Here is a 27146-nt window from a genome sequence, read left to right as displayed (position 1 = left end):
TGTATTGAAATAAGTATATGATTAAGAACACTTTTAGTGCACTGTGTAGTAATGCTCTCCATACCCCCCCCCCCCCGCCAAATGCAGTGTTTATTTTGTAAAGTGCAGAGATGGATTTAATGCACTATTTCCCCCTACAGCCCTGAGACCCCCACCCCTGTAACTGGAGAAGCCAATCTGTCCTGCAGTTGAAAAGCTATGCATTGTATATCTGTATGTAGGGAGGCAGGAGGTAAAGAAATGTTTATTACACTTATAATTTGCATGAGCATTCCCTCAAATTGTACTGATGCACTATTTCCTCTTCTGTAGTTGTGCAAAACTGCATTCCGCCTCGGAGATGACGATCCCAGGGGTTCACATGCCCGAACAATTTGGAAGAATGCCTTTGATTTTTAAAATGCCCAGTATGTATCAGGAAAGCAGGAAAAGACGCGATTACGAATAAATGGGAAAGTACAGCACTAAATGCGAAGCAGCCCCCAGGGGTTGAAAACACACACAACGGCAGGACAAACTTAATTCTCTACCTTCCGCGGAATCCTTTCCCAAATTAACTGAGAGTGTGCGTGAGTTCTTCTTTTCAAGGCAAAGTAGGTCTTAGGTTAGAAACCAAAGACAAATCCCTCCAGTGCTTAGAGAGTTAAGTTAGTTATGTTTCTTTTGTAGCTTCCCAGAGAAAGAAAGACAGACGGAAAGGGGGGGGGGGAGGAGAGCACAGTTATCTGCTGGGAGCGTTTCGATCGCTAGCGTCGCCGCTCCCTTTTTCTCTCCCACCGCCGGTTCTCAGTCCCCTCGGTTCTCTGCACCCTGCCTACCTGCCTGGCTCCGCTCGCTCCGTGCAGTCTCCCGTCGCCTCCCTCCTGATTGGGCAGAGGCCCCCCAATCGGCTGCGCGGCTGGGCCGGTGGGACTGCATATGTAAAGCCCTACTTCATATTAATAAGCTCCAATCGGGGCTTTAAGTCCTTGATTAGGAGAGTGTGAGAGCTTTGGTCCCAACTGGCTGTGCCTATAGGCTTGTCACTAGGAGAACATTTGTGTTAATTGCACTGTGCTTTGTCAAGGAAACTTTGATTTATAGCTGGGGTGCACAAATAATGGTTGCCGGTCGCACATGGATTCGGTAGAACTTTGCCTTCCTGAATCTTTTTCCCTGCACTACGAGGAAGAGTAGGTACCTTTTTCTTTCCTTTTTTAAAACTCGTCGTGGGGGTGCGCGTGGGGTGTGTGTGTGTGTGTGGACGGAATGTATCTTTGCACACTGATTCAGGTAATGCCCTGGGTATTTTGTGTGCACGAGTGCTTGTTTGTGTCTGTCTTGTGCCTTTTGTGTTGAGGGTGATCTCCTAATTCAGTAAGTCGAGAATTGTTCTCTGACTACAATGTTACCTTTGAGGCAAAGCTCAGTGACTGTCAGTAAAACAGCTGTGTGACAGTCACTTCTTATTCAGGTGCTAAGAATAGGCACTTGGCACAAATGCTTAGTGAACTGTTAAAATGCATCTTTTACTAGGACCCATTTTCCCAAGGAAAGATGTTTTAAAATACAATATTCAAAATGATTTATACTATTGAGTGCCTCTTATGTATTTGCAGTTTGACAGATATTTTCAGCTCCCTGTCATTTCTTACCGCGCAGAGTTAGAGGCAAAATTGCACATTTACTAATTCTCCTTCAGAGAACAATTTAAAAACTAGCCCTATGCAATTCAGGGCTAGAATAATGTTATTTGCATGGTTAGCGTTAAGTCGGCACTTAACTGACAAATCAGTCCATTAAGTAACATGAGATTTTCACACATTATAAATATTTAAGGGGAGAAAAAACTAAAGAAGAAACACTAGTGACTTTTAAAATTTCCCCTTGAATAGACGATGTTCAGATTGTGGATTTGTGCCATGCTTCATGTCCAGAAAATAGAGAAAAGTACTTTTGTTCTTACATGCAGTTTAATTCGTATTTATGAATATCTTTATGCATATGGGCATATATATGTATTTGGAACCCTAGAGGTGGGGGAGAAGCGTATGGGGGGTAGGACAAGTAAATTAGGCATTCTTGAGTAAACGAGTAGGTCATAAACTTAATTTCAACGCACTGTGAAGATAAAATATTAGTATACCCCGGGAGCTGTCACTGGATCATCTTTCTGTTGAGTCAGTTATATTGCTTTGCTTTCACATTACAGTAATACCAACTGTTATAATTCTGAAAAGAGTGCTCTTGGCAAACATCTCTCTATAGATTGTGAAGAAAATCTAAAACTCTCGAAGACGAGGTAGTGCATTATAGGTAGATGTCCACTAGCTGTCCTTAGTGACTGCATATTGCATTGCTTTGTAATTAAGTCAGAGATGAAAAGTGATTTGCAGTCTTAGTGCCTGCTCGTGTCTGTATGAGTGTGACTGTGTGCATAGATGTGTATGCACACTCGCACGTGCATGCACACACACGCACACACTCACATACACACTCACGCAAGGTATAGTCTCCAAGAGATGGACGTAGGGAGGAACTGAAAGATTGGAAGGTTGTGCCTGCTACACTTTGAAACACTCGAAGCAAGAAACAACCTTAAATTGTGTGAAAATAAAAATGAAAAACAAACAAAGGTAGGACTGCCCACCCAAGTGTAGTCTGAAGGTTGGTGCACCTGGGCTGTAGAATCGGCGAGTCTAAATGTCTTCTCAGGAAGGAGGCGTTATCCAAGCTCACCCAGATTCTGAACTTTCTCCCATAAATAAATAAACAAAACAAACTTTAAAAATCCCCCAGAGGCTTCTTTTTAAAGTAGTTTTCTTGAATTTAACTTCTTATAGCTAATTTGAATAATTAGTTTAGATAAGCCTCTTAAAGCAGATGCATTTAAATGAAATCAGGGCACATGTCCTTTTGGCTTTGGCGCAAGATTCAAACTAGCTTTCTTTTTGGCTCAATTAAAAGTCATCTTTAAAAAATACAGATTTATTGTCTGGATGCAGTTCTGATGGTTACGTGGTTCACTGGACAGACAGAAAGATCTAATGCTAAGCAACGCATCTGCCTCTCTGTCTCAATTAATAAACCACAGAATTTATACATGCTATTAATATTCATAGTAATTGTACTGGGTTAAACCCTATCACGTGTGTGTATACACAGAAATGAAACCAGAGTTATGCGGTTTCAGAGGAAAATATTAGACAATTTCTGTTTTGGAGGCTGTTGAAAAAGATTCATACAATTTATTGACCACCATTAGGAGAGCCTAAAATGTTAACCTATAACTATGTGTTTTTTATTTTAGGAAATGTGCCAGCACATTAAAGAGCATAATACTTGAAAGCTTGTTTCACATTTAATAGCAGTAATAACTGATAGCATAAATAGATGAAAATAATATATCTGCTCATTTTGACATATGTGTCCGTCTAATCATTCTAAATGAGTGTGCTCATCACATGAATCCCTTTCAACCTCTGATTAAAATGTAACATTGACTACAGGATTATAGAGCGGACTTAATTTTACTGACTGTTTTAACAGTTGTCACAGCTGTTGGAAGAAGGAAAGGCAATTGAAACACTCGAAAACAGGCAAGGCGAGGAGGGAACAGTTTAGTGAATTCAGCCTGATGGTTGAAATCCAGGCATTGCAAATGAAAAAGATTTGTGTTTTGAAATACCTGTTTGGAGCTAAACAAGTTTTATTTTGTATGGTCCACTCTTTCTGTGTCAGGGTTTTGATTTTTTTTTTCCCCCTGGCCTCATCTCTCCTTGTTAAAAGCTAACGTAGATGGAAACACAACTATCCAAAAGTAATACTAGAATGTCAAAATATATGAGATAAAAATAGGCAGGAAGGAAAAATGTATACAGTAACAACAACAACAGAAAGCCTAAATCAGAGCAGATACGATTTTTTTTTAAGAGGAGCTTGCCTAAGTCACTTTAGATATGATATTATTTGAGAACTATGAACAGATACTTTAAGTTTATTTTTCTGAGAAAGAATACCTAAACTCCAGACTTGGAGCTCATGCTACTTTTCCTCCTGTTTTTATTCTGTAAATCTGTTGAAAACACCTGCAGCCTTAAAGGTAGGGGGTGTAGGTGGGGTTTGCAGATGATTTCTTTGTAAATTGCTGGAAGTGACAAGTAGCTTGCACTTAGGGGTGACTGGAGAGTCTTGTAACCTTGCCCATCACAGCACTAAAGAGAACAGATCAATTCTGTTTTTCTGAAAATAATAATAACCACTGTACATATCCCAAACTACGTCCAGACAGTGTGTATTATGTAACATATGATTTTTCTCCTAGGAATAAGCAAAAATAGGTGTCCCTGAGTTAATGGAATAAATATTGAATGGGAGTGGTGAGGAAATGATGGGCCCCCCATGTTTCACCAGCCCTTTGTGTCAGTGCATTTATGTATTGCCGTATATACATTTGGTGGTAAGTTTAGAAATCCTCCTTTTACAGAAAGGGCTGGAATACAGCTTTCCCTTTCCTGGGCAGAGGCAAGGGTGATAGTGTTGGCTGGTTCTTATAGTGATGGTTTCTCATCTTAATGTGTTTATGGCACTGCTGCTTTATTTACTGAGCCTAGTGTTGCAGCGGTAATTAACCCATGTTATTAGCAAAGCCCTTGTGGATATCCATTAATTCTCTTGCATGGATGATCATTTTTCCAGTGTTTTCCCCCCAATAAGGTATCATTGTTCTTTTTTTTTTTTAATTCTAAATTGACGGCCTTTGATAGATTTCTTTGATTTAATCTGACCTGTAATATATACTGACCATCTTATAAAAAAGGATATTGTAATTCAGCTTTTAAAATTGCTAATAGAAGCTGAAGAAAAGATTTTTTTTGGTTTTCTTTTCGAAGTAAAAAAGAAAAGAAATTAAGGTTTAAAAAGGAAATAATATAGGAAATCAGGCTTACCTCCAGGTTTTCCAGGTTTTAGAATTTACGATAATTTGTGTCTTTGAGGTCTTTTCATCAGATTTTTAGTTAGTTAATAACACTTTAGGCATTTTTATAAAATATTGAGCCAGCAGAAAAATACTTGTGCTTCCTTTGCTGAGAAAAGATAAGGACCATCTCATTAGCTGGGCCATACTTTTGCAATTAATTTTAGATACATGGTGCTATTCATCAAAGAGGGCAGGTAACTTCTCTATGAGTCTATTTAACAATACTTTCACAATACCTTACTCCTGCAAGAACTATAGACAAAGAAGAGACCCTTCTTTTGGAAGGTAGGCATAATTCCCAGTCTCAAGTCCATATCCCTCGTGAAAAATTCCTCAACATTTGTTTTAGCCTAGTGACTAAAGAAAATATTTCTTTGTTTTACTTTTAAAGTGCTGCGCAGCCCTGAAGGTTTTGCTTATGTGATTTCATAAAACAAATTAAAATCCCTGCTTATGGTTGATACTTTGTCAGACAAGTGGCAATTGATAGCAGTGATTTCTGTCAAACCAATGAATAGCAAATAAACTTTCTAGAACCACCTATTAAGCATTGAAATAAGAGGAGAGCATTTGAGGTGTTTCGACAGAACTTTAAAGTCACTGCAGTAGATAAGCTTTGCTTGAAATTTTGCTTCATCACAAATTCATGGAAGAGAGAAACAATACAACGTTGATCTGTTATAAGTGCATATGAGCTCCGGCCCTAGCCAGCTCTCTGGAGAAAATCTTTGATTACACTGGCCCAGTGTGTTCAGTTTTTATCTCTTTTACATCCACTGGCCTTGTATTAAATTGTCATTGTCCTAAAGCACAGGAGATAGAAATGAATTGCGGTTCTCTACATTCTCTGACAGTGAAATATTTAGGTTCTCTTTCTCCAATCATACTTATGTGTATATTTGATAGTGCAGGGATGACACCAGGCATCTCTGCTGCTTGACATTCTTCTTATTGCATTTTATGTGTTTTGCTATGGATTATTTTCATAGCCATGTGTGCATGCGTGTACACGGTCTATACAGTTATAAATACACAAATACACACACGGCACTTTAAAATCCAAAGCAGTCGGTAGCATGCACACATGTGTGTGTTTGCCTGTATGGTATGAATGAAGTACGGACCTATAAGGGAAGACGTATATGCGTAGAATAGAGATATGCTGCTAAGAGTGTTCATAATACCTTTATATGACAAAGTGAATCTCAAGTATTTTTCTAACCAATTAGTTGCCAGCTAAATTTGCCAGGTATGATTTTAACCTGGAGCTGGGATTTCAGGTATTTGCCAGGTCCCGATTTTAAACTGAATTGGTTGAACTGTATAGAGACACAGGTAACAGGTAACCTAATAAGTAAATTTGTTTCTGATTTCATGGATTTTCTAACTGTGATCATTCCTAAATTCAATATCTAGTAATCATAAATAATTTGTAAAATAGGAAATAAGCTACTAATATTAAAGGCATAATTTAATGGCGTGGGCCCATATCCAAGAAATAGTTTTGAATCAGATCTTGGCTGCATTCTTTTTTTATACAGAGGCTTGACGAATATATCTGAATGTAAACATGATAGCTCCCAAATAAATGCAAAAGAGGACTTTTATTTGTCTGCATTACATAAATATGTCACTTTCTTATTTTTTTTCTTGCTGAAAGCCACTATAGAAGACTAATGAGCGTTATATTTCTCTAAAGTACATCACAGATTTTAGTATTTTTGAATTTTACTCTAAGAGGTAAGTTGAGAGACCTGTGGTTTTGCTTAGTAAATCTGAATGAGTGTTGAGAGAGAACATTTACCTCACTGCACTTTCTGTTTTAATTCTTGTTCTTATTTATATTCTTGTTTAAATTCCCAGATTCATTTCCTACCTTTACTTGTATGTATAACCCTTGAGCCCATTTAATGTTTGGTTGTTTTTATTTTATTTTATTTCTAAATCTTGCTGTTTCTTTATGCCAATCCATCAGACCCAAGTTAGTTCCTTTATTATCTGAGGGTGATAAGTGACAGGCTTTGCCTTTGGAAGGATTTACCTGGCATCTTATTCTGGTTTCCAGTTCATTTTAGACTTCTACTTTCTACGATCCAGCAAACCTCAGCTGCTAAAAATAATTTCCATTCAGAGTTTTAGCAAACACATCTTTCCTCTCTACTTTTTCTTTACAGAAGTGCCAGGTGTTTCTTTTTCCTGATTTGGACAATATTTCTCAGTATTTTTCCAAATCCTAGCAAATTATACAAAACCATCAAATTGAAAGGATTTCAATTTTGTGGTGTGTGTGTGTGTGTGTGTGTGTGTGTGTGTGTGTGTGTGTGTCTGCGTGCATGCGGGGCACATGCATGTATCCATTCCCCTTTTTAATCAAACATTTTTTTTAAATGTTTGGAGGAAACGTGCTTTTTATGTTTTGATTCCTTCAAATGTTATGCCATCATAATTTATGGCAATGAATGTATATTTGGAAGAGAGCTCACTAGGGCAGAGCATTAAAAGAAAAGGTGCAGTTTTAAATAAATTGACTTCTCACTGGTCAATTAAAGTCCATTTCAATATCCTGGCATAGATCTCTCTGTGCATTTGAATATAGATATGTAACATTCAGCACTGACCATTAGAAATGCAATCTATGGCCGTGGCTCTGGCACTTAGAATCTATTTAATACTTACAGTGTTAAACTCATGGACAGCCTACCTAAGATTAGATTACATTGTAAAAAAAAAAAAAGAGAACTTGAAACTAAATTTATATTTTAATTATGAAAGGCAGTCTTTGTCATATACATTCTTCTGTGCATTCTCATGTTTCTTTGAGTGAAACAAAACTGCATATATACTTTTCATCATTTTGATTGGAAGTACACATTATGTGTAATATGCTTTGGCAACACTTACCTAGCCAAAGAAAACAAATTAATACTGGGCATACTGAAGGCTGTCAGGCATATCACAAATGTGTCAATTTGACTTTGCTTCCTCATACACCTTCTCTGCAAACAATTGGTTAAGATGATACTAAATAAAAGGGAAGCTACCGATAAATTCTCATATTATACCAGAGATGGATGGCTAATAGAAGTGTAATGAAAACCAGCTTGCTTGCTTCCTTCTCTTTAAAACTCTATGGGAATGCAGATAGCATTGATAATCATGAGTTTTGCATACACACACAAAAAAAGGAGTATAACTTGAACTTGTTCAGATCTTTCTGCTTTTGTGGACGTAACAAAGGGATTTATTTTTTAAAAGTCTCTGAAGTGGCGAACCTCAGTTGCTCCTATGTGTGAAGTAAATAAAGACTTGAAGAAGTGGAGGGTCAGAAGGAGCCTGGGCAATCCATCTTGAACAAGGGACATCTCTTTTTGTTGCACTGTGCATATGTTTTCTGAGAAAAAAAATCTTGTGCTTTCTTTCCTTATGCCTTATTCAAAATGCAAAAAATGAAAGTTTAAAAAGAACTTACGCACAGAAAATAGAAGCTTATTAATTTCTTTCTCCTCCATGATCAGAATGTTCTCCTTGCACATGAAAATTCCTTTTTCATTAATTCTAGGAAGAATTTTACTTATTGATGATGGCTTTTGAGAATTTAAATAGAAGACACATTCAATAAATATGTTTACTTTGTTTTTAATATAATGTGAGTTTAAATGTTTTAAAAGGTTTTTTTTTTTCCCCAGGGCAGTTATGATACTGTTACATTTTATATTTATAGGAATGTTTTTGCTTTGAAAAGAGTGTCTAAAATTATATCCAGAGTTACCAGAAATAGCGAGTAATACAAAAAATTATAGAGACCAACGTACTTATTTAGAGAAATAAATTCAAATGTGAGGTTGTTCAATCGATTGCCCTTTGCCCTCCATAATTCCAAATGATCCTAGAACTTTAACTTCTCCAGAAGTTAAATGCTTTCTTCATCATCACTAATCTATTAAAACAGACCTGATATTTTGAGGGGGAATATTATACCTGTAACCAACTGTCCATGACCATAGAAAAGGAACGATGCATATGGTTGACGAGAATTCCATCTGTTTCCTATGAGAAAGCGACTGTATACAGTTGGTGCTGGGGCCAGTAAATGACAGAAGCATCCCTTTATCCATAGACTTAAATGAGACCTGCCTCATCAGTCATGGGATCATAGTGTCACAGATGGAAAAGCAACCATCAGCTGAATTGTACTGAACTACATACTTGACTAATTCATCTTATTGCTCTACACATCTAAGGAAAGGCTCATTCTATTCTTGGAGTCTAGACAGAATCAGGAGTTGGGCTCAGGTGGGAGCATGTGGCCGCCTTTTTCTGTTCTTTCCTAGCCATTCCGCAAAGGGAGGTGAGGAACAAATGGACAATTTATGCACAGAAGCCCAAGCAGACATTCTTTCCCAGGGTCAGAAATCCATTACTCAGTCGTTCAAGTACGTTTTAGATTTCTCTTATGTTCTATAAATGTCATTGTTGTCTTTCATGCTCCAAAGAGCTACCCATAAATGATTAGGTACGTCTCTCAATTCGTACGAACCATGAACTGGTATAAGCATTTTCTAATAGATAGAAATGGAGAGCGGATCATCTACTTGTGTTAGCCTGGATGATCATTCCTTCCTTGTACCTTTGTGTGGAACTGTTCAGTTGGTTAAGTCTGAAGAATGAGAAAAATACTAAGAGGTTAAACACTCAAATTGTATTTTTTTATTTTTTTTTTATTTCCTTATAGTGAACAAAACTTTAATGTCTAGAGCATTTATGAGGGTTTTAATGATTGGAAAATCTGTCCTGAGAATGTGGTCACCATATGTGACAGCCTTGCTTTCTATCTTGTCTCCAGTTTATGGGGTAAGTTCGGTGATATTGTCTATTGTCTTACTTTGCTTGCATTATGGAACCTCTCTGCCTTCACACTGAGATAACCCGAAATGTGGGGGAAATGCCTGCTTAGTTCCAAAAAACATCCCTCAACCCTCTCACTTGCGGCAATATTTTCTCTTAAAATTTCTGTTTCGGTTCATCTGTTGTGCTAAAGGATGATTTACTTTGCTAAAAGGTAAGTACGTGATATTCGTCCGTATCTGCATACACAGTATGTTAACCCCCTCTCTAGTTCCAAAGAGATTGCCTCCAACTTTCCATCTTTGTTTCCTTGGTGTTTCTGTTTGTTGTACATTCTAGTTGAGTGCTTTTATGGTGTTTTCTTGATTGTTGTCAGTTTGGGGCACTCACTGCTGACATTTTTGTTAAGTTAATGTCCCAGCACAAAAATCCCTGGCACACTGGAATCTGGCTACAGGGCGTGGAAGACACAACTTCTGTGTGAGTGTGTGTAAATGCAGTTAGTTAGTGGGGGGTTTATCAGATAGCTTGGAGAGGAGCAGTACAAACTGTTTTCAGTAACTGTGCTGTTCATACACCTGATAAGATTGAGAGAGCTTTTCGAAATGCTGATAGGCTTTGAATAAGAAAAGAATAATCACCGCCACTGGCACCAGCTTATCGGGAATGAAGTAAAATGCCAACACTTTTACATTAGCAAAAGTAAATGTTTTAGACACTCTGTGCCTTTTTTCATTCAAGTTAAATAGTAGGGGTGCTTTTGAGTGTGCCATAATGAATAGAAGGATTTATTACCTCGACTAAATTACAGGTGAATATGTTGATAAAGGAACCTTCAGCCTCAACAGCAGCTTCTTTGATAAGCAGGTGCATCTATGCTGTACGTTCTCAGGAGAAATTAAGTATCCCTTTTTCCACTCCAATTCTATTAAACATCATTTCTGATGTTAGAAGATGCAGTTATGGCCTGTGTCAGACGAGTCCCCTTGTTTTCCAGCAGATGGGAGACAGGCATTTGAAACTTAGCTTATCAGACTTGTAAAATGCTAGCGTGCTGTTATTCAGTAAGTTAGGGCATGTGTAAGTTTATGCCACTTGTACTCAAACAGCAAAGCCCTGGGTAAGAAATCTTATTTTTTTCTCGGGACCGGAATGAGATTAATTGTAAACTTAGGATACTTTAGCGAGAGGAGGAACGTATTTGCCCAAGCCACAGCCCATTTTAAAGCACCTCCCCTTAAAAAGAGAGGGGTATTGGTTTTGCTCTTAATATAAACCATTAACTTGACCAGCTCAACCCTCTTCTCTTCTTTGTAATGTGACGCCTACAAATAATTTGGTGTATTCAGATTTGATAAATGATAGTGCAAGAGCAGATTGATTGATTTTGGATTACTATTGATTACTCTCAATGAGATCACTGTGACACACTCGAATCAATAGTATTCGATTAAGCAAGGCACCACCGTTCTATACATTCAGCAGCAGTGGGGAATTCAGGAACAGAATGTTCACAAGCTGATAAATTGACAAAGCGTTCAGCTTTAAATAGCCCTTTGTTCAGCACTAGTTCCTTAAAATATATTTCATTGGAAAGTTCGTTTTTGCAACTCTGGGCCTTTCTGCGGAAGAAAGGTCATCAGTTTAAGGTTTATTAAATTTTAACTAAAAACAACCGGGCTCCATTTAGGTGTAAAATAATTTAAGTACCACTGCGGGCAACCTTCATGCTTTTGAGCTGTTGCTCAAAGGTTTCATTCTTTTATGAAGATGTCAATTGTAAACATAAAAATGCATCGCTGGAAATGTAATGGTTTAAGATTCCAGCCGAAATAAAAATTCCTGCCTGAGGAAAGCACTCTCATCAGAGTAAGGTGGTCTTCCCTGGGCTCGGAAGCGGGCGTGCTCAGGAGCAGCCCTGCGAGGCGGCGGGCGGAGACCCCCGATCCCGCACACGGCTTGCTTTGCCCTCTGAGCTACGCTGCACGCGAAACACCGAACGTCACTGGATCCGAGAGCCGCCGCTCCTGTGGGTACCCTGAAATCTTTCTGTCCTGAGCAAACTTGCAAAGTCGCTGGGGGGGGGGGGGGGGAACAAAACCAGACAAGCCAACTCATCCGTGGTTCAAGTCCTCTGGTGAAGGCTCCAGGATGAGATGTTCCATCCTGTTCCATCGTGGCACGGTCTTGGTGCTTTGGAGTGAAGCAGGTGCCCATTGTATGGGATGGCCTCTCAAAAGAGTGAGTGTTACAGTCAGCACTGCGCTGCATATGTGAACCATCGTGTGTGTGCAAAACTGGCGTTTCCAGTGAACGTTGGGGCCCCTCTGGCCTGAGGACCCCAAATCATGACAGGTTCAAATTAAAGACATACTGAGGTAAATGGTCCCACTTTGATGATAATGAAACAGAACAAAAACAAAACTAGAGGTAGCATTCGAGGGCAAATCGGTAGGAAAGTCAAGTTTGGAATCGTGAAATTCCCCGACAGAATTTCAGCCTTTTTTGCATGAAAGTGAGGCAACGGGGTTCTAATTCTATCTGGTGACACCACACGAAATTGCCATTTTTTTAGGTCAAAAAATGGTCAAATATCAGCATTTTCATGTGATTCAACGTAATAATTGAATTCATTCCCATGCTGCTCATATTATGTAGACAAATTGAAAGCGACAACTGTTATGTTTTTCTTTTATTTTGTGATGGGCTGTGTCAGGTTACGGGAGACACGTGAATTCTGTCTACAGTTAAGGCGAGTATATCACGGTATCATTTAACAACTTTTTTTTTTCTCTAACACTACCAGAGAGTTCCCAAGTCCCAAGTATTATACACACTGAAAAAGTATGCATTTATCTGGATTCTCACCTGTTGTCGCTAACCTGCCTGAGAATCCATGTGAGTTTTTCCTCTGCTCAGGAAGAGCATGGTACCAACAAGGGAGGAGGTTCCAGTCCTGACCCTCCAAAAAGAGCATATTGCCAAAGGTCAACCGGAAGCAAATGGGGAAAAGATGCCAACGCTTCAAATATTTCATCCTCACTTTCATTCATTAACAGCACCTCAATCTGCTAATTAGCACTTTGCCTGCACCACTGTGGGTTAGGCAGACGCAGAACTCCCTGAGCTGGCCGGGGAGCCCATGATGCTTTATTGGCTGTTGCAGGTGGCAGAGGTGCTTCGGGAGCTGTAACAGAGTGATCCCAGAGTCCCCATTTGACCCCCCAGATGTGCAGCTCCTATTGGAGCTGTGCTGTGCTGACCAGCCGGGGCTCTCTGTGCCCACCTGTGGGCAGAGTCTGGCTCCCAGGGAGGAAGGAGATGGGCTCTGTCCAAGGGTAGGAGAGAGAGGGGTTACAGTGCTGCTCCTGGAAATGTCAGCACAAAGTGCATCTTGACTTGGGGTCACGTCAGGACCGGGTAAGTTTTTCTCCCTCTGGGTAAGCAGACGACAGCTTACATCTTGTTTCAGAGCAAAGGAGGGTGGGCATCGTTTACCGGAACTTGATTGAGCGAATGCCTCCAACTGGTCCTACTGTCAGTCTCGGAGTTTTCCTCCGTAGTGCATTTCCCCCTGTCTGTGGCACTGAATTTGATTTATCGCTGGTACTAAGATCAAAAAAGAAGTCATTCCTTTTGATGTTTGCTATTAGGCACACGCAGTGCAGGGTGGGAGGCTTGGGGGAGAGCGGTCTTAGCATCCAAGTTACTGTCCTGGTCACACGGTGGCCACTGATGGCAGAACATATATTTTGGATCTCTGTCCATTTTGGATGTAAAATTCTGTGAATAGAAAGGTTGAGTGTAGGGTGTTTTAAATTCATATTTAGGTTTGCTTCAGGTACAGATTCTTTTGGTCAGGACACAAAGGATGGCTGGCACGAACACCTGATGAGAACAACTGTATTGGCATGAATTTTCCCCAGAAGTCGTACAAAGCTGAGGAATATAAATAAGCCAATGGGATTCGGCCTTTCTTTCAAAAAAGAGTAATTGGTTGCATTTACTGTTGGGTGGTAAACTTGGGACATCGGAACCTTAGTTGCAAATGAGAGGAAAGATTCGTGGGGTCGGCTCGTCCTGTATTCTGGACCCTGACCAGGCTTTGTTTGCCGCTCTGTACAAGTAGCTTTTGTCCAGCTTCTCAGTTAGTGGGATTTCTCTGAGCAGCGTGAGCCCCAGCCCATCAGCAGGCTGCTAGTCAGCAGCAGGTGTGAACAACATAAAACAGGATTAACACTGAACCAAAGTGTGTACTAAAAACAGAACCCCTGCCTTGCTTTTAAAAGGACGGCAGGACTAGAAGACAGAAGCCACTGTGGTCCCCTACACTTCGTGTTTACTAAACAGTGTTCAATGAACTATGCAAATGGCTCTGTTTAGGTGCCTGCCTGCAAGGGATCATGCTCTCTCTCTCTCTCTCTCTCTCTTTTAAACTATAAAGTCAAAACTTATGTAGAAAATTCTTCTTAGACTTTCAGAGGGGAAAGCAAAAGAGAACAAAAGTGATCTGGATAAATCTTGAATAACAGCTTAATACTGCAAAGGTACTGTCCTTACTTAGTAATTAAAGTTGATGGTCATCCCATAAGCTGTATCTCCAACCTTTAAAAGATAGTATTGGATAATATTGGTTGGTTTATCCTTAGCCTTTTTTTGTGGGTTTAATTATATGACTTAATTTATATTTTTCACCTGGGTAGGTAAACCACAAAGAAGTAAAATAAGTAATTTCATAGAGATCGTACACCCTCCCCCCAAATTCTTTTTTTCAATCAGTGATACCTGTAGAAAGCCAGCTGGCACACACAAAAAAAATCGCAGTGAATATAAGAAATGGAGCATTGCATCAAATGTATGGTATTTGGGTCACTTTATCCATATTTGTTTAGGAATGAGAAAAGTGGCACCTAAAAATATATTTATATTTTTGAATTATGCTAATTATAGCACACTATACATTTCGATACAATTAAAAAGTTTTTAAATTTGGATATCTGTGTTTTATTAGGTTTAGACGAACTTGTAGAACTTTAAGAGTTGGTCACATCTAGAAGGGGGTCTGAAATGGGGAAATAACCAGTTAGAGAAAATGTATTGTATATATATATAGATAGATACACACACACACACACACACACACACACACACACATACAGAGGTATGCATGCATGAACTATTCTTTCAACACATGTAAAACAAACGCAAGGGTTTTTTTGCATGTATATGATACATCGCTACCCTCATTTCTGATTCTGCAAAAATATGTTTAACTATAGATATTTATATAAGATGGATCTGTTTGAGAATGTCATATGTACTTCACTAAAGGATGATTTTGAAATGCTAAAAATCACAATTATGGTTATCATTCCCTTTCAGTTACATCTGGTATCATACATTACCTTTATTATCTTTTATATCCAGGCCTTAAATTGTAATCACCTATTTATTCCTTTACCCACTGCCTATACTTATTGTTTTTTATTTTTAAAATGGCAATTTTTTTTTAGCTGAGACTTTACTGCTTTTTATTTTAGAAGGACTGTTGCCTGCTGGTGTAATTGTGTCAGTCTTCACACACATTGAATACACTGAAAATATCCAAATAATTATGAAATATATAAATTCTAAAATTATGTTTTAATTCTACAGTTACTATCTTTAAGTGTTAACTTATAAGCATTGACCTCATAATGTGTTTCTTTCTAAGGAATGCCCATTCCCTTCTGTTTAGTATTATTCAGTACCCTCAGTAGTATACGTTAATTAGGTTGTGGGCAAATAGTTTAATGATAGTTAATGAAATCAAGTTTAAAAGATATCTGTTTAACATTGATTTTGGAAGTGTATTTTTCATAACCAGTTTTCTAGCATCAAATTGCTTACAGTAACTTCTCATGTTGCATCAAAAAGATTACATGCATTGTTTTGCAATTTTTTTTAATCATTAAAGTAATCAATTCAGTGCATTAAATTACATTTTCTTGATCATTCATTCAAAAATATTTGACTGTGTACAGGCACTGTCCTGGGCACTAAGATCCTGAAATAAATGATAAAAAAAAATATAAAGTGACCTTGAGTGCCTAAAAAAACACTTAAAAGTGCGGCTTTTTATACGTACGCCCTCCAGTTTAACCTTGAGTCAGTCTTCAGAAAATGATTTCAGGAATTTAGAGAGCAAGAGTTTTAAAACTTAAGCAAATTGAAACTTCCATCCTGGTTTTCTGGTTTATGGCTTTTTAGGACTGGTCTGAACCTAGCGTCATGAACACAACTAGGAATTGTACATTCAGATCCTGAATATTTCAAGAGTGTGATTGGGGGTCTTAGAATAGTCAAGTCTGGTGTGGCTAAAAAGCCATTCTGACCCTGCTTCCTTATGAAGCCTTTGAAGATTTGATCACCAAAGTTGCCTTTACATCTTCAAGCACCCTAAATTCCTTACATATGGTTTGTTTTTCAGACTGGAAATGAAAAAAAGAGTAAATGCTTTAAAAGATCATGTAAGAAAAAAAAAAATCTCCTAGATCCTGGGGACAGCAAGGGGGATATATTTGAACCCTGGAAGGTTTATATGTGGTTTGACTTTGAAGGAAAGGTTTGACTTGGTAAACTCATTCTAATCAAAGTAAATGACTCTTAAGGTAGTTTTTGTAAGAAAACCTTACCCTTAATCTTGAGGTAATTTCACAGCTACTGTCTGTCCAGACTTCCCGTTCCCCAAAGCCTAGCATTTTGATTCGCCTGTCTCTACAGCATCTCCTCAGTGGGTGCGTTTTTATTAAACAGTTTTATTTCTTTATTTTCTTTGAAGATACAGATTGGTTCGCTTCAGGTCGTTAAAATGATTGTCGTTCGCATTTTTAGGTGTTTATCATTAGATGATTAGTGAAGTTAGGTAATAAGATTTATATTGGCATCAGTTAAGTTTATAGAAGGATTAAAATCATGGTATCATGGTACCATTGCCAATCGGAATATGCCAGAAATATCTCCGGAGAATTTTTGTCAAGTGTTTATGCTCAATTAAAATTTATACTTCATGTTACTGAGTGACTGCCTCATGATCTTGGCATCGTGGTGTTGCAACCTTCTGAGTGCAGGTGATAGGCAAGGCGGATTCTGTGTGTTCTGGTACCATAGAGTTACAGACTTCGGGAGGGAAATGCCACACTTTTGGAGAAACAGAAGACAGAGTTGTCCCAGTTTGGGGATAGCTAGTCTTTTCTGTAATGGCAAAAGGCTATAAAAATGGGGTTTTTCTCTCCTCCCCTCAGTATCTGCAAAGGGCAGCTTACCTTTCTGTGACACACTGCAGACGTGAGCTGAGTCATCACCTCACCTATGTTTTCGCTTCATTTGTGGTGTTTGCAAAATATTTGTGAAAATACATTTTCTCCCCCACAGTCTTCTTGACTTTTCTGCTGTCACTCTCTCTAATCCTCTTTTCTTCATTTTTTTTTTATTAAGCCGAGGTAAAATTTTGAAATGGATGCGTCCTTCCTTATGCGTAGTGCCAAAATGCATCGCAGAACCTTCACCGTGGTCTTAGAAAACAAACAAACAAACAGAAAAAACAACCCACTAACAAAGCAACAGCGGAAAACATCGGGGGTTGCCGGGGGTGGGGGGCGGGGAGGAAGAGGGCAGCTGGTAATTTATGATTCCTCTAGTATTGCATGTAAAGGATTTGCCAGCGCCCCACTTCCACCCCACCCCCAAACTACACACCGCTCAGCGTTAGGATGATGATAATGTACCTGGAAGGAAAATGCAGTCCATGCCGAAGCAAGCAGCATCAGACAGGGCGCCTTGCCATCTGCCCCACCTGCTGCTTTTCTGAGTCCATCTGGTGACTGCAATAGCTCATTGTAAGCCTCTTCTGAGGAACATTCGGGCTGAAAAGCAGGCAGTGTGAATTATTTAGGTAGCTAGTATAAATAAATAGAGGGAAAGGAGAAGAGTAACAGGGGAAGAGGTGGAAAGCACCTCTCTCTCCTGCTCCCTTAGCCCTGGGTGATGTGGAATGCTCGAATGCACGAAAGCATTTGATTTGCATATAGATTTAGATGTATAGATCATCGTGCAGATTACAAACCAATGAGTTTTATCTAGATTTAGATAGCGCTCAGCCTGATTTGCACTTAAAATATGGCCAGCTTCAGGTAGGGAACCTTTGGAGACGTTCAGCATAGGTGAAACGGATGAAGTGTAATGTTTGTAGGCATTGATTTGGCAGTCATAAAACAATTGTGTATCCTTTCTGAAACAGATGATTGTTTTTTGTATGTGTGGGGACAACACTTTTGACTTTTTAGTGAATTGTGATTTATCAATATTGTGTCCTCTTTTTTTTTTCCACCAGAGAGAAAAAGAATTAGAATTTCTGTGTTAATTTTGATTTGCATATGTGGCCAGTCAGAAATATGTTAGTTAGCTGTTATCTCCAAGACATGCTTACCGAAGTCAACATACACATGAGTGTATATATATATATATACACTAAATATAAAATGAAGGACTTCAATCATAGAAAAATATGTATGGCTGTGTATTTTGGGGTCTGGATAAAGCACATGGTTAGGAATTACCTGATTAATGCAAAATGAACTACGTAAATTGTGAACTGGAGTCAAATAAGTCATTTATACTGAAATGCAGTCTTTACTGAAATAAGGAAAGTTTATCGTTTGGATCTAACAAGAAGGGTTTATAAGGCTGTGCTTGTCACTGAAGTCTAGGAATATCAGTTTATATAAAAAAAATTCTAGGTTTTGGGGTGCCTGGCTGGTTCACTTCGGTTGAACATGCTACTCTTGGTCTCAGGGTTGTGAATTCAAACCCCAGTCTCTGGGCATAGAGACTACTTTAAAAACAAAAAGAGTACACTTATTGTCATGAGCACTGAGTAATGCATAGAATTGTGGAATCACTATATTGTACACCTGAAAGTAATATAACGCTGTATGTTAATTATACTGGAATTAAAATTAAAAAAATACTCTAAATTGTAAATGAAGGTTTAGAACTATGAATGGAGTTGGTAGTATCCAGATTTGCAACAAACTCTTGTGTTTTCTTTCCTACGACTCATTGAAGGATGATATAAATTTAGCATGGGGATGGGGACTTCACTTAAAGTAATTTATGATTCTTTATCCACATTTTTTTTTGTTTTTTACTTTATAGATTAATACAGATATATGGAGAAGGTGATACTGTGTTATCTAGCCTGTTAATTTTTTAACTTCAAGCCTAAAAAGAAGCTTGATAGAGCATGAAAAAGAGAATGTTTTTGTGAATATTTCCCCTGGTTCTATTTGTACGGAAAGGGGTGTGACGTCTTGTGTTCTAGAATAGACTAGAGTCCTTAGGATTTGTTCATTCTGGCCCACTTGAATTAGTTCAGCTGCAAAGTAAAGTTAATGGATCTGCTTTTTTGAGCCAGTGAAGCTCTAGCCTTCACTTAAATAAGCAACATCTATCTGGAGCGAAATATGCATGAAAATGAATCATAGTGTTAATTCAAAATAGAACCAGTAACCCACTTCATATTTGTTCAAATAAAGTACTTTTTATTCAAGGAAATTTATTTATAACGCCTCTTTCCAAAAAGTATTTGAGAAGACTCCTTTTTATCTGCATTTGAAACCATTTTCTGGTGCCAAATTAAATGAGCTATTTGTCTTAAGCCAAGTAACTCCGTAAAATGTAAGGGCATTAAATACAATTCAGCTAGTTCAGTCCTTCTTCTCTGGCCTGGCATTTCCTGCTTTGACCTCCCAGCTTTCTCTCTCCTCCATTGAATCACATGACCCCCACCCCCAGCTTTGAAAACATGCCATTATAAAAATATCCCCCCAAGATTATATTTTTCCACAATTAGTAACAAGGACTTTTACTTATTCTTCTTAAATTACCTTTTCCTGAAAAAGTCTATTCCTCCTAGAGTCACTTGGATACTGTTTGCTGCTGATTGAATGCCTACTCTTGCCAGGCAGAGGACAAAGTTGACAGACACATGAATTAATTAGAAGTAACACGCATGTGTTAGCGGTAGTGGTTAACTTCAAGAATAGGAGTTGGCTCAGTATTTAATTGGTAACTTCAGGGAACACTTACAGATATTTTGAGGCTCCATAAATGTACAAAGTAAGGAAATGTTTTATAAAAAATGTTAAATATATCTGTGTGAGAACATAATTTTTTTTTTGAAGTATGGCCTTAATTGCTGTTATTCCCCACGACTTATAGTGCTCATTTTTAAAATTTTGCTTTTATTTAAGACTTATAGACAAGAGTCCTCCTGAGTACTGTTTTATCTTTATTTTTTTTCTTTTTTTTTGTATTCTGACAATAGGTATAACCACATCTCTCTCATCTAATCTGGACAGGGCTGGCTTTATATGATCTTTGAATAATTCACATGCATATAGTTTTGTCAGATCATATGCTTGTGTCCACTTTGCCTGGAACATGTGAAAACTCACTTTATCCTAAGATCATGAACTTAAAAAGTATATTCGTTATGAGATGAAGAGTTTAGAGTATGTTTATTTCCATAAATAGCAGTGGAAACGTAGTACACGAACACGTATTAACACATGGTGCTTGCTATAAACATAACTTTTTAGCATTTTACAGATTCTTCTTTCATTCTCTCTCATAAGAGCAGAAAATCCATAATATGGCTATTAATTTTACTCTTATTTGATCGGTATTTTCATTGAAGGTGTACTTAAAGATGTGGATATCAACTTTTAGGGAAAGCTTTGTACCCAAATATTTGCAAGGAGTTTTAAAAGAGAAATTTCATGAGCTGTCAAGGAAATACCCAGAAGGAAATTAATTAGTGTTACTACTTGCTTTTTAAGAATGTTGACTTTATAATTATGTAGTCAGTTGATAAGCCTAATGATTTCATTAGAACCAAAAAAATAAGTGAAATAAATGTTAATAAAAGCCTTTGTGTAGCATATTATATATTTCAAAAGTAAATGTCCTTTTTAGTGGTTCTTCTTGAAATCTGCCATTGACAGTTTAGTCAAATCAGCTGTATTTATGGAAGGCTAGCCTCTCTAAATACTGCACTCTAATAACAGTTATGGTGTTATTAATTATACGGGATAAGTAGCAAATAGTAGCATCCATGTTGCTCCTTAATAGCCTCCCATAAAGAACTTCATTACCCCATTCATAGGGAAGGAGCAGGATGTAATAATAAATCGTGGGTATTTTTATGGGCTTATAAGTGGGGAGGTAAGGTGACTACTTGGGGTTTCCCCAAAGCAAGGTTGATAACAGAGTGGTATTTACTTTCAGACTGAAGACAGCTTGACCTCGTCATCTTTTGTTTCGGGGTGCCACAACTGACCCAGGCATGATGCCTGATTTCTTTATGTGCTTTATGTTCTTATGTTCTAAAACTAGGTTGTATTTGATGGGACAGAGCCCATGGCAAGAAAGGAGACAGGTCTGTTGATGAGTGCAAACAGAAGGACCATTTAGGAGAAATCTCTCTCCGGGCCTTTCTGCTACCATTTCCTGTCAAGATCTGGCAGAATGTCCTACTGTTAATCTCGGGGTGATGGTTTGAGGATCATACTGAGTACGGGTTGTAAAAATAATGCACCTTATTGTGGGATGTAAGATACTATGGTACAAACCATGCCTTTGGAAGCCAGGGAAATTTATCCTGTTACTCAAAATATGTTAACTTGAATGATGTAATAAAATAGCGTGCAAAAAAAGCTTGGTGAGAGTGGGCTCTCAATAAATATTCCATGCCCCTCCTACTTTGCTCTTGATAATGGGGTTGTTAGTAGCACTAGAAGGAAAGTACCAAACTGAGATTTCACTTCTCAAGGCCAAATTAGCTTCTTACCTCAACCGACAAATTCTGAAGTTGAAATGAGTCATAATAAGGATTAGTCAGGGAAGCTTGAATTGAACCTATTTCTCGTGCATGTGTGAGTCCTTATCAGTCTCCCACTACTTATAATTGCTGGATTCACTTTCTGAAATTAGCAAAGGGGAAAGCAAAGTAAAGACAGAAACCTAGCCACTTGCAATTTTCTTTCCTGCCTAGAATGTTAGGGTAAGAATAGGACTATAAACATATAAATACTTAATTATTATGATTAGAGACATGTAGAAATGAAACTATGAAGGAGAAAGTACAGAGTCTCGCAGATTAGAAAAGTTTCTCTTGTTTTCAGTTTCAGCTGTCTTTATTTTTTTTTTCAGCTTTATATATTTAAATAATCTTTACACTGAATGTGGGACTTGAACTCACAACTCCCGAGATCAAGAGTCTTATGCTCTTCTGACTGAGCCAGCCAGGCGTCTCCAGTGTCTCCTGTCTTTAAAAAGCATAGACATACTTCTCTTTTATACTAATGTCGTAAATACAAGAATATGGTTTCTGAAGTTAGAAGTCCCTATAAGCCTTGTTACCAGTAGTATGAGTGCCCAGCTCGTATTTTTTTATTTTGTTTTTTATAAAAATATTTTTTTTACTTTTATTCAGTATTGAGGAAAAGGGCATGAGCAGGGGAGGGGCAGAGAGATCAGGAGACACAGAATCTGAAGCAGGCTCCAGGCTCTTGAGTGGTCAGCACAGAGCCCTACGCAGGGCTCGAACTCACAAACGGTGAGATCATGGTCTGAGCCAAAGTCAGCTGCTTAACCTACTAAGTTACCCAGGCACCCCAATGCCTAGCTCATGTTTTTAAGAGAGAGAGAGAGTGTGTGTGTGTGTGTGTGTGTGTGTGTGTGTGTGTGTGAGAGAGAGAGAGAGAGAGAGAGAGAGAGAGAGACAGACAGAGGTGGTCCTCAATCTATTTCAGGTGAATTTCCTGCAAGAAGGGTTAAATCAACCGGTTGAGCTGATTTTACTCTCCAGTGGTGATATTTTATTTATATGATAAAATGCTTGGAAAGTGATTAATTTGTCAGGGGAACATCTTGTTACTGTAAATTTGCTGAATATGTAATAAAATTGCCATAACATAGATAGGAAAATGAAGATTTTTAAAAACGGAAATAGCCAAAGGGTCTTCTGTATTTCCCTCAGTTTATTTTTACCTGATATCTCCCTTTAAAAACAACAGCCTCGAAAGACCCCCAGTTTGCAAGTGAGGGCTGCGTTGGTGCTGGTGAGGTAGGAAAGAGGGGGAGTATAATGGAAGAAGCAGAGGTGGGTGGTGGATGTTGGTGCCTCGTTCTCTCTCCCCGGACCAACGATGACTGATACATCCATTAAATTTCAGCCCAGGCTGATTGACTGAGTGGATTTATATAAATTAAAAAATACAGGTCATATACCTTTTCTGATAGACTGTAAATGAGAAATAGGAATTCCTTTAAACCTCAAAGGAGGAAATCCGTAGGCGAGGCTTTCTAGTCAATAAAGCACTATGGCATCAACTCTTCTTGCTGTGTTTGTACAATAAGTTTTAGTTAATAGACAAATATTATACCAGCCTTCGCCTGACTCTTTCTAGCAAGAGGTAATTTGTAAATGAATTCACCCACTGTTGAAGATTTCCCAGCTTTTGTTGCAATTTGAACTTGTGCTTTCCAGACATGAAGGAGGCAGAAATCATTCCTTGCTCCATTTTTTTTAGTGTAACAAGTGAAAATGGTATTAGTTAGGGAACAATGACTTTTATTCACACTCTTTCTCTCAGGTCCATGTCCATTTGTCCATTGGAATGAGCCACTTATCATGTTTCCAGGTTTTCCCTCTTTCAACATCAAGAGTTATGAAAGGAAAATTCCATTTTTTCCTGGCCCTCCATGACAGGCAGACTGAAGATTGTGGTCATTTGGATTAAAAACATATCCATCACCACCAGCCGGCAGGTTATTATGATGTCTCCTTTGAATATATGAATTTCATACACTGCATGTTGGAAGTCTAAGAATGCCAACTTTTTAGATAAATAATTATCCCATTGGTGATGTACAGCATACTGTTGCCATATTTTCTCACTTTTACAGCATTCTTGCCCTTATCACCCATAACATAAATCTTTTGCTTTCATATTTAATAAAAGTACGAGGGTAACAACCCCTTGTACTCGGTCTAGTCAACCAATCACACACCATCATTTGACTATCATTATTTGTTTTCTTGCGACAGATATTTTCGTAGATCGTCTAGTTTAGACTTGACAGCATATTTGATACAGCAATGCAGGTAAATAAGTGGATGACCTTATTTATGTGCCGGCTGTGACCTCAGCATGCAGCCCTCAGCTTCGGGAGGTTCCGTGGATAGAAAGATGGATGAATGAATAAAGTTCCCAGCATCAGTCAGCATTATTATCTGAGCCTGCTCATCTGTCAGCTGAGTTTTGGAGAGTAGGAAGAAATATGTACATATGGGGGAAGGCTAGGACAGAAGTGACCATTTCTCAAGAGATTCATATTTTCGAAGCCTCCATTTCCTGACTCACAGAATTTTTGGTTCCTGAGGCATGGGAGAGAGGCATCCCTCTATGTCTTACAGGGAGTTTCTGAAGTAATGTAAACACACTCCTTACACTGTTTCCCAGTCCTTTCTCTGATCTCCCCGCACCCCCCGCCCAAGTTTATTTCTCACCGTGGACCTTAGTTTCCTTATCTGTGAAGTTCATGTCTGTACGCTGACCATCACTTACTGTGAGTTCTGTGATTTCTCATTAAACAAACAGGCCCAGATAGGAGCCTGGAGTTTGCATGAGGACATTTACGCCCCAGGAGGAGCCTGGAAATCTTATATATCTAGCTGCTTAGCTACCGTGTAACATTGGTCAAGTGTTGAATGAGATCAATTGTACTCACTTTTCCCTTTTTCTGTTTTCCCTCAATATTCCCTCCTGGACTTTGGATAAGAACAGGAAGTATTCCTGCCCTGTCTGTGTGCTTTCTGGAAAACGGACAGATTGACTGTCACAGAAGAGCCTTGCATGGGGGGCAGGGGAGAGACAAGTGGAGGAGGCAGGAACTGAGATCTCAGAGTGTGTGACCCAGCAGGTGCTGAGGCTGAGGACCGTTGTAACTAATACTGTGCCTTGTTGGAGTGACTCCAGTTTTCCATGGTTCTTGCATGAAGACTCTGCCTGCAGTCAGAAGAGTCACTTTTTTTCCACCTCCAGAGGTGGTAATGGGTTCATCCACACTGTCTTGTCTTGTTCCCCATGTGGTTAGTGGCTGAGATGCTTGAATGTAGTTTATCAGTTTCAGAAGTTAACTCTAACTACACCCCACCCCCAGACCTGTGTTAAATTAATCCTTATCCACATGGACTCTGATGGAGGGCTCTAACCTCATTAGCTTCCCGTGTGACTTCCGTACTACCTTAATTCTTGCCAAGGAAATTTTGACCTTCTCTGAAACTCCCCACATTTTCCTTTGGTAAAAGATCCCATTCTTCTTCACAGCCAGCCACTGTTTCTTGTACTTAGTAGCACTCACTAAAGATTTGTGAACTGGTTTTAAAGCTCTGCTAAAAACAACCTCTTAATCTCAGGTACTAAGAAGTTAAGGCAATCATTTTGTGTGATATTGTGAGCTAATGTTGGTGAAAAATCAGTAAAAAGTCAGACTGCATTATCAAATTATTTAAACAAGTATAAATCACAACAAATCTCAAAGTTGGCTAATTTTTTGTGAGAACACCAGGTAAGTATGGGTTTGTCTTTCAAGACTAGGTGCAGATTTGCTTTCAGATTTAATTATTACAAAGATTAAAAATGATATTTGCCCTGCAAATTTATAGTAACACTTCAGATTTACATAACGCTTTAGGTTTTTCACAGAGTTTCATATCTGTTTTCCCATTTTTTTCTTTTTTAATTTTTTTAAGGTTTATTTATTTTGGAGAGTGGGAGAGCGTGCAAGTGCATGAGGGACAGAGAGAGAGGGAGACACAGAATCTGAAGCAGCCTCCAGGCTCTGAGCATAGAGCCCGACGTGGGGCTTAAACCCACAAACCACGAGATCATGACCTGAGCTGAAGTTGGATGCCCAACCAGACTGAGCCACCCAGGTGCCCCTGTTTTCACTTTAGAGTCTCAACATTCCTGAGAAGTAGAGAGTACAGGCATTAATTAATGCCCCCATTTTAATTAACAGATAACTGAGGCATAATGAGATAATTAATATACTTAATTATGCATATTTATGCAGTTAATTAACTGCAGCAACTAATTGGCCAGGAAGTTCTACCTAATATCTCACCCTGGTTTTCCATGCTGTGAAATCAGTCTGTTTCTCCTATATTAGAAGGCTGTAATCCTGTAGCAATTAAATAATATTCATACTTTAGCCTTCTCCTTTCTATCATATAAATAATATAGTATTTTCTAAGTTGCTCAGTCATTTAAAACAATTTTTTCAAATGTTTATTCTGAGAGAGAGAGAGTGAGAGAGCAAGTGTGGGGGTGCAGAGAGAGAGGGGGAGAGAGTGAATCCCAAGCAGGTTCTACACTGTCAGTGTAGAGCCTGACATAGGGCTCGATCTCACGGAGGTCAAGATCATGACCTGAGCTGAAATCAAGAGTCAGACACTTAACCAGCTGAGCCGCCCAGGCACCTAGTTGCTCAGTCCTTTTGACTTCTTAACACTATTATTCTTTGTTCTTGGTCATTTAAGAATGAAGCTACTTTTTTTGTTTGTTTCATTTTGGTCACTTTTTTGTTATTGTGGCTTCCAGTAGTCATCACAGATACATCATAGCACTTATTTGAGTATACAACTAAGAAAATTAAAGCAGTGAAAAACAAAATCTTGAGAGGATTAAAGTGTTAGTAATTATAGATATGGCTACAGTTGACATTTAGTTGGCTGTTATAAAGTATGAAATCTTTGTGGTGTAGCATTTTGTAACCCAGAGTACAGAACTAAGACGTAGAAAATTCAAGTTCAAGTTCTGGCTCTATCATGGTCTTGTTTCCTCATCTGTAAAATGGAGATAAAATTTGTTCCACAAGGTTGTCTTGAGAATAAATGTGTGACTGTAACTTTTTTTTCCCATAGTAAAGAGAAAAGGAAAAAAAAAAAAGTTTCCATATATCTTCCTGGAGCATATGCAACCATGTAAATATTAATTAGCATTATCTTGAGAATTCACTATACTCTTTGAGAAGTAGCAGAATAGAGGATCATCTGTACCATCATCTTTATGACCTTGACTAACTGGTATCTAGAATCATAGATTTATTTATTTGCTTATTTATTTGTTTATTTATTTATTTATTTATTTATTTATTGTTTATTTTATTTTTGAGAGAGAGTATAACAAGAAGGGGAGGGACAAAAGAGAATGGGACAGAGATCTGAAGTGGT

At 38.4% G+C, this 27146-nt stretch overlaps 1 protein-coding gene across 1 annotated transcript in view; it reads left to right on the top strand.

Moving 5' to 3' along the window:
• Positions 1–1098: 1098 nt before the first annotated feature.
• ESRRG (estrogen related receptor gamma) overlaps positions 1099–27146 on the top strand; it is a 224600-nt gene continuing 198552 nt past the window's right edge. Inside the window, exon 1 of the mRNA XM_047840792.1 lies at positions 1099–1172. Coding sequence (XP_047696748.1) covers positions 1117–1172 — 56 coding nt within the window. The 5' untranslated portion in view covers positions 1099–1116. The remainder of the gene's footprint in view (positions 1173–27146) is intronic.

This window comes from Prionailurus viverrinus, chromosome F1 (genome assembly GCF_022837055.1).
Source record: "Prionailurus viverrinus isolate Anna chromosome F1, UM_Priviv_1.0, whole genome shotgun sequence".
Classification (NCBI taxonomy): Eukaryota; Metazoa; Chordata; class Mammalia; order Carnivora; family Felidae; genus Prionailurus; species Prionailurus viverrinus.
The sequence above is the reverse complement of the archived record's forward strand: the minus strand, read 5'-3'. Positions and strand labels throughout refer to the sequence as shown.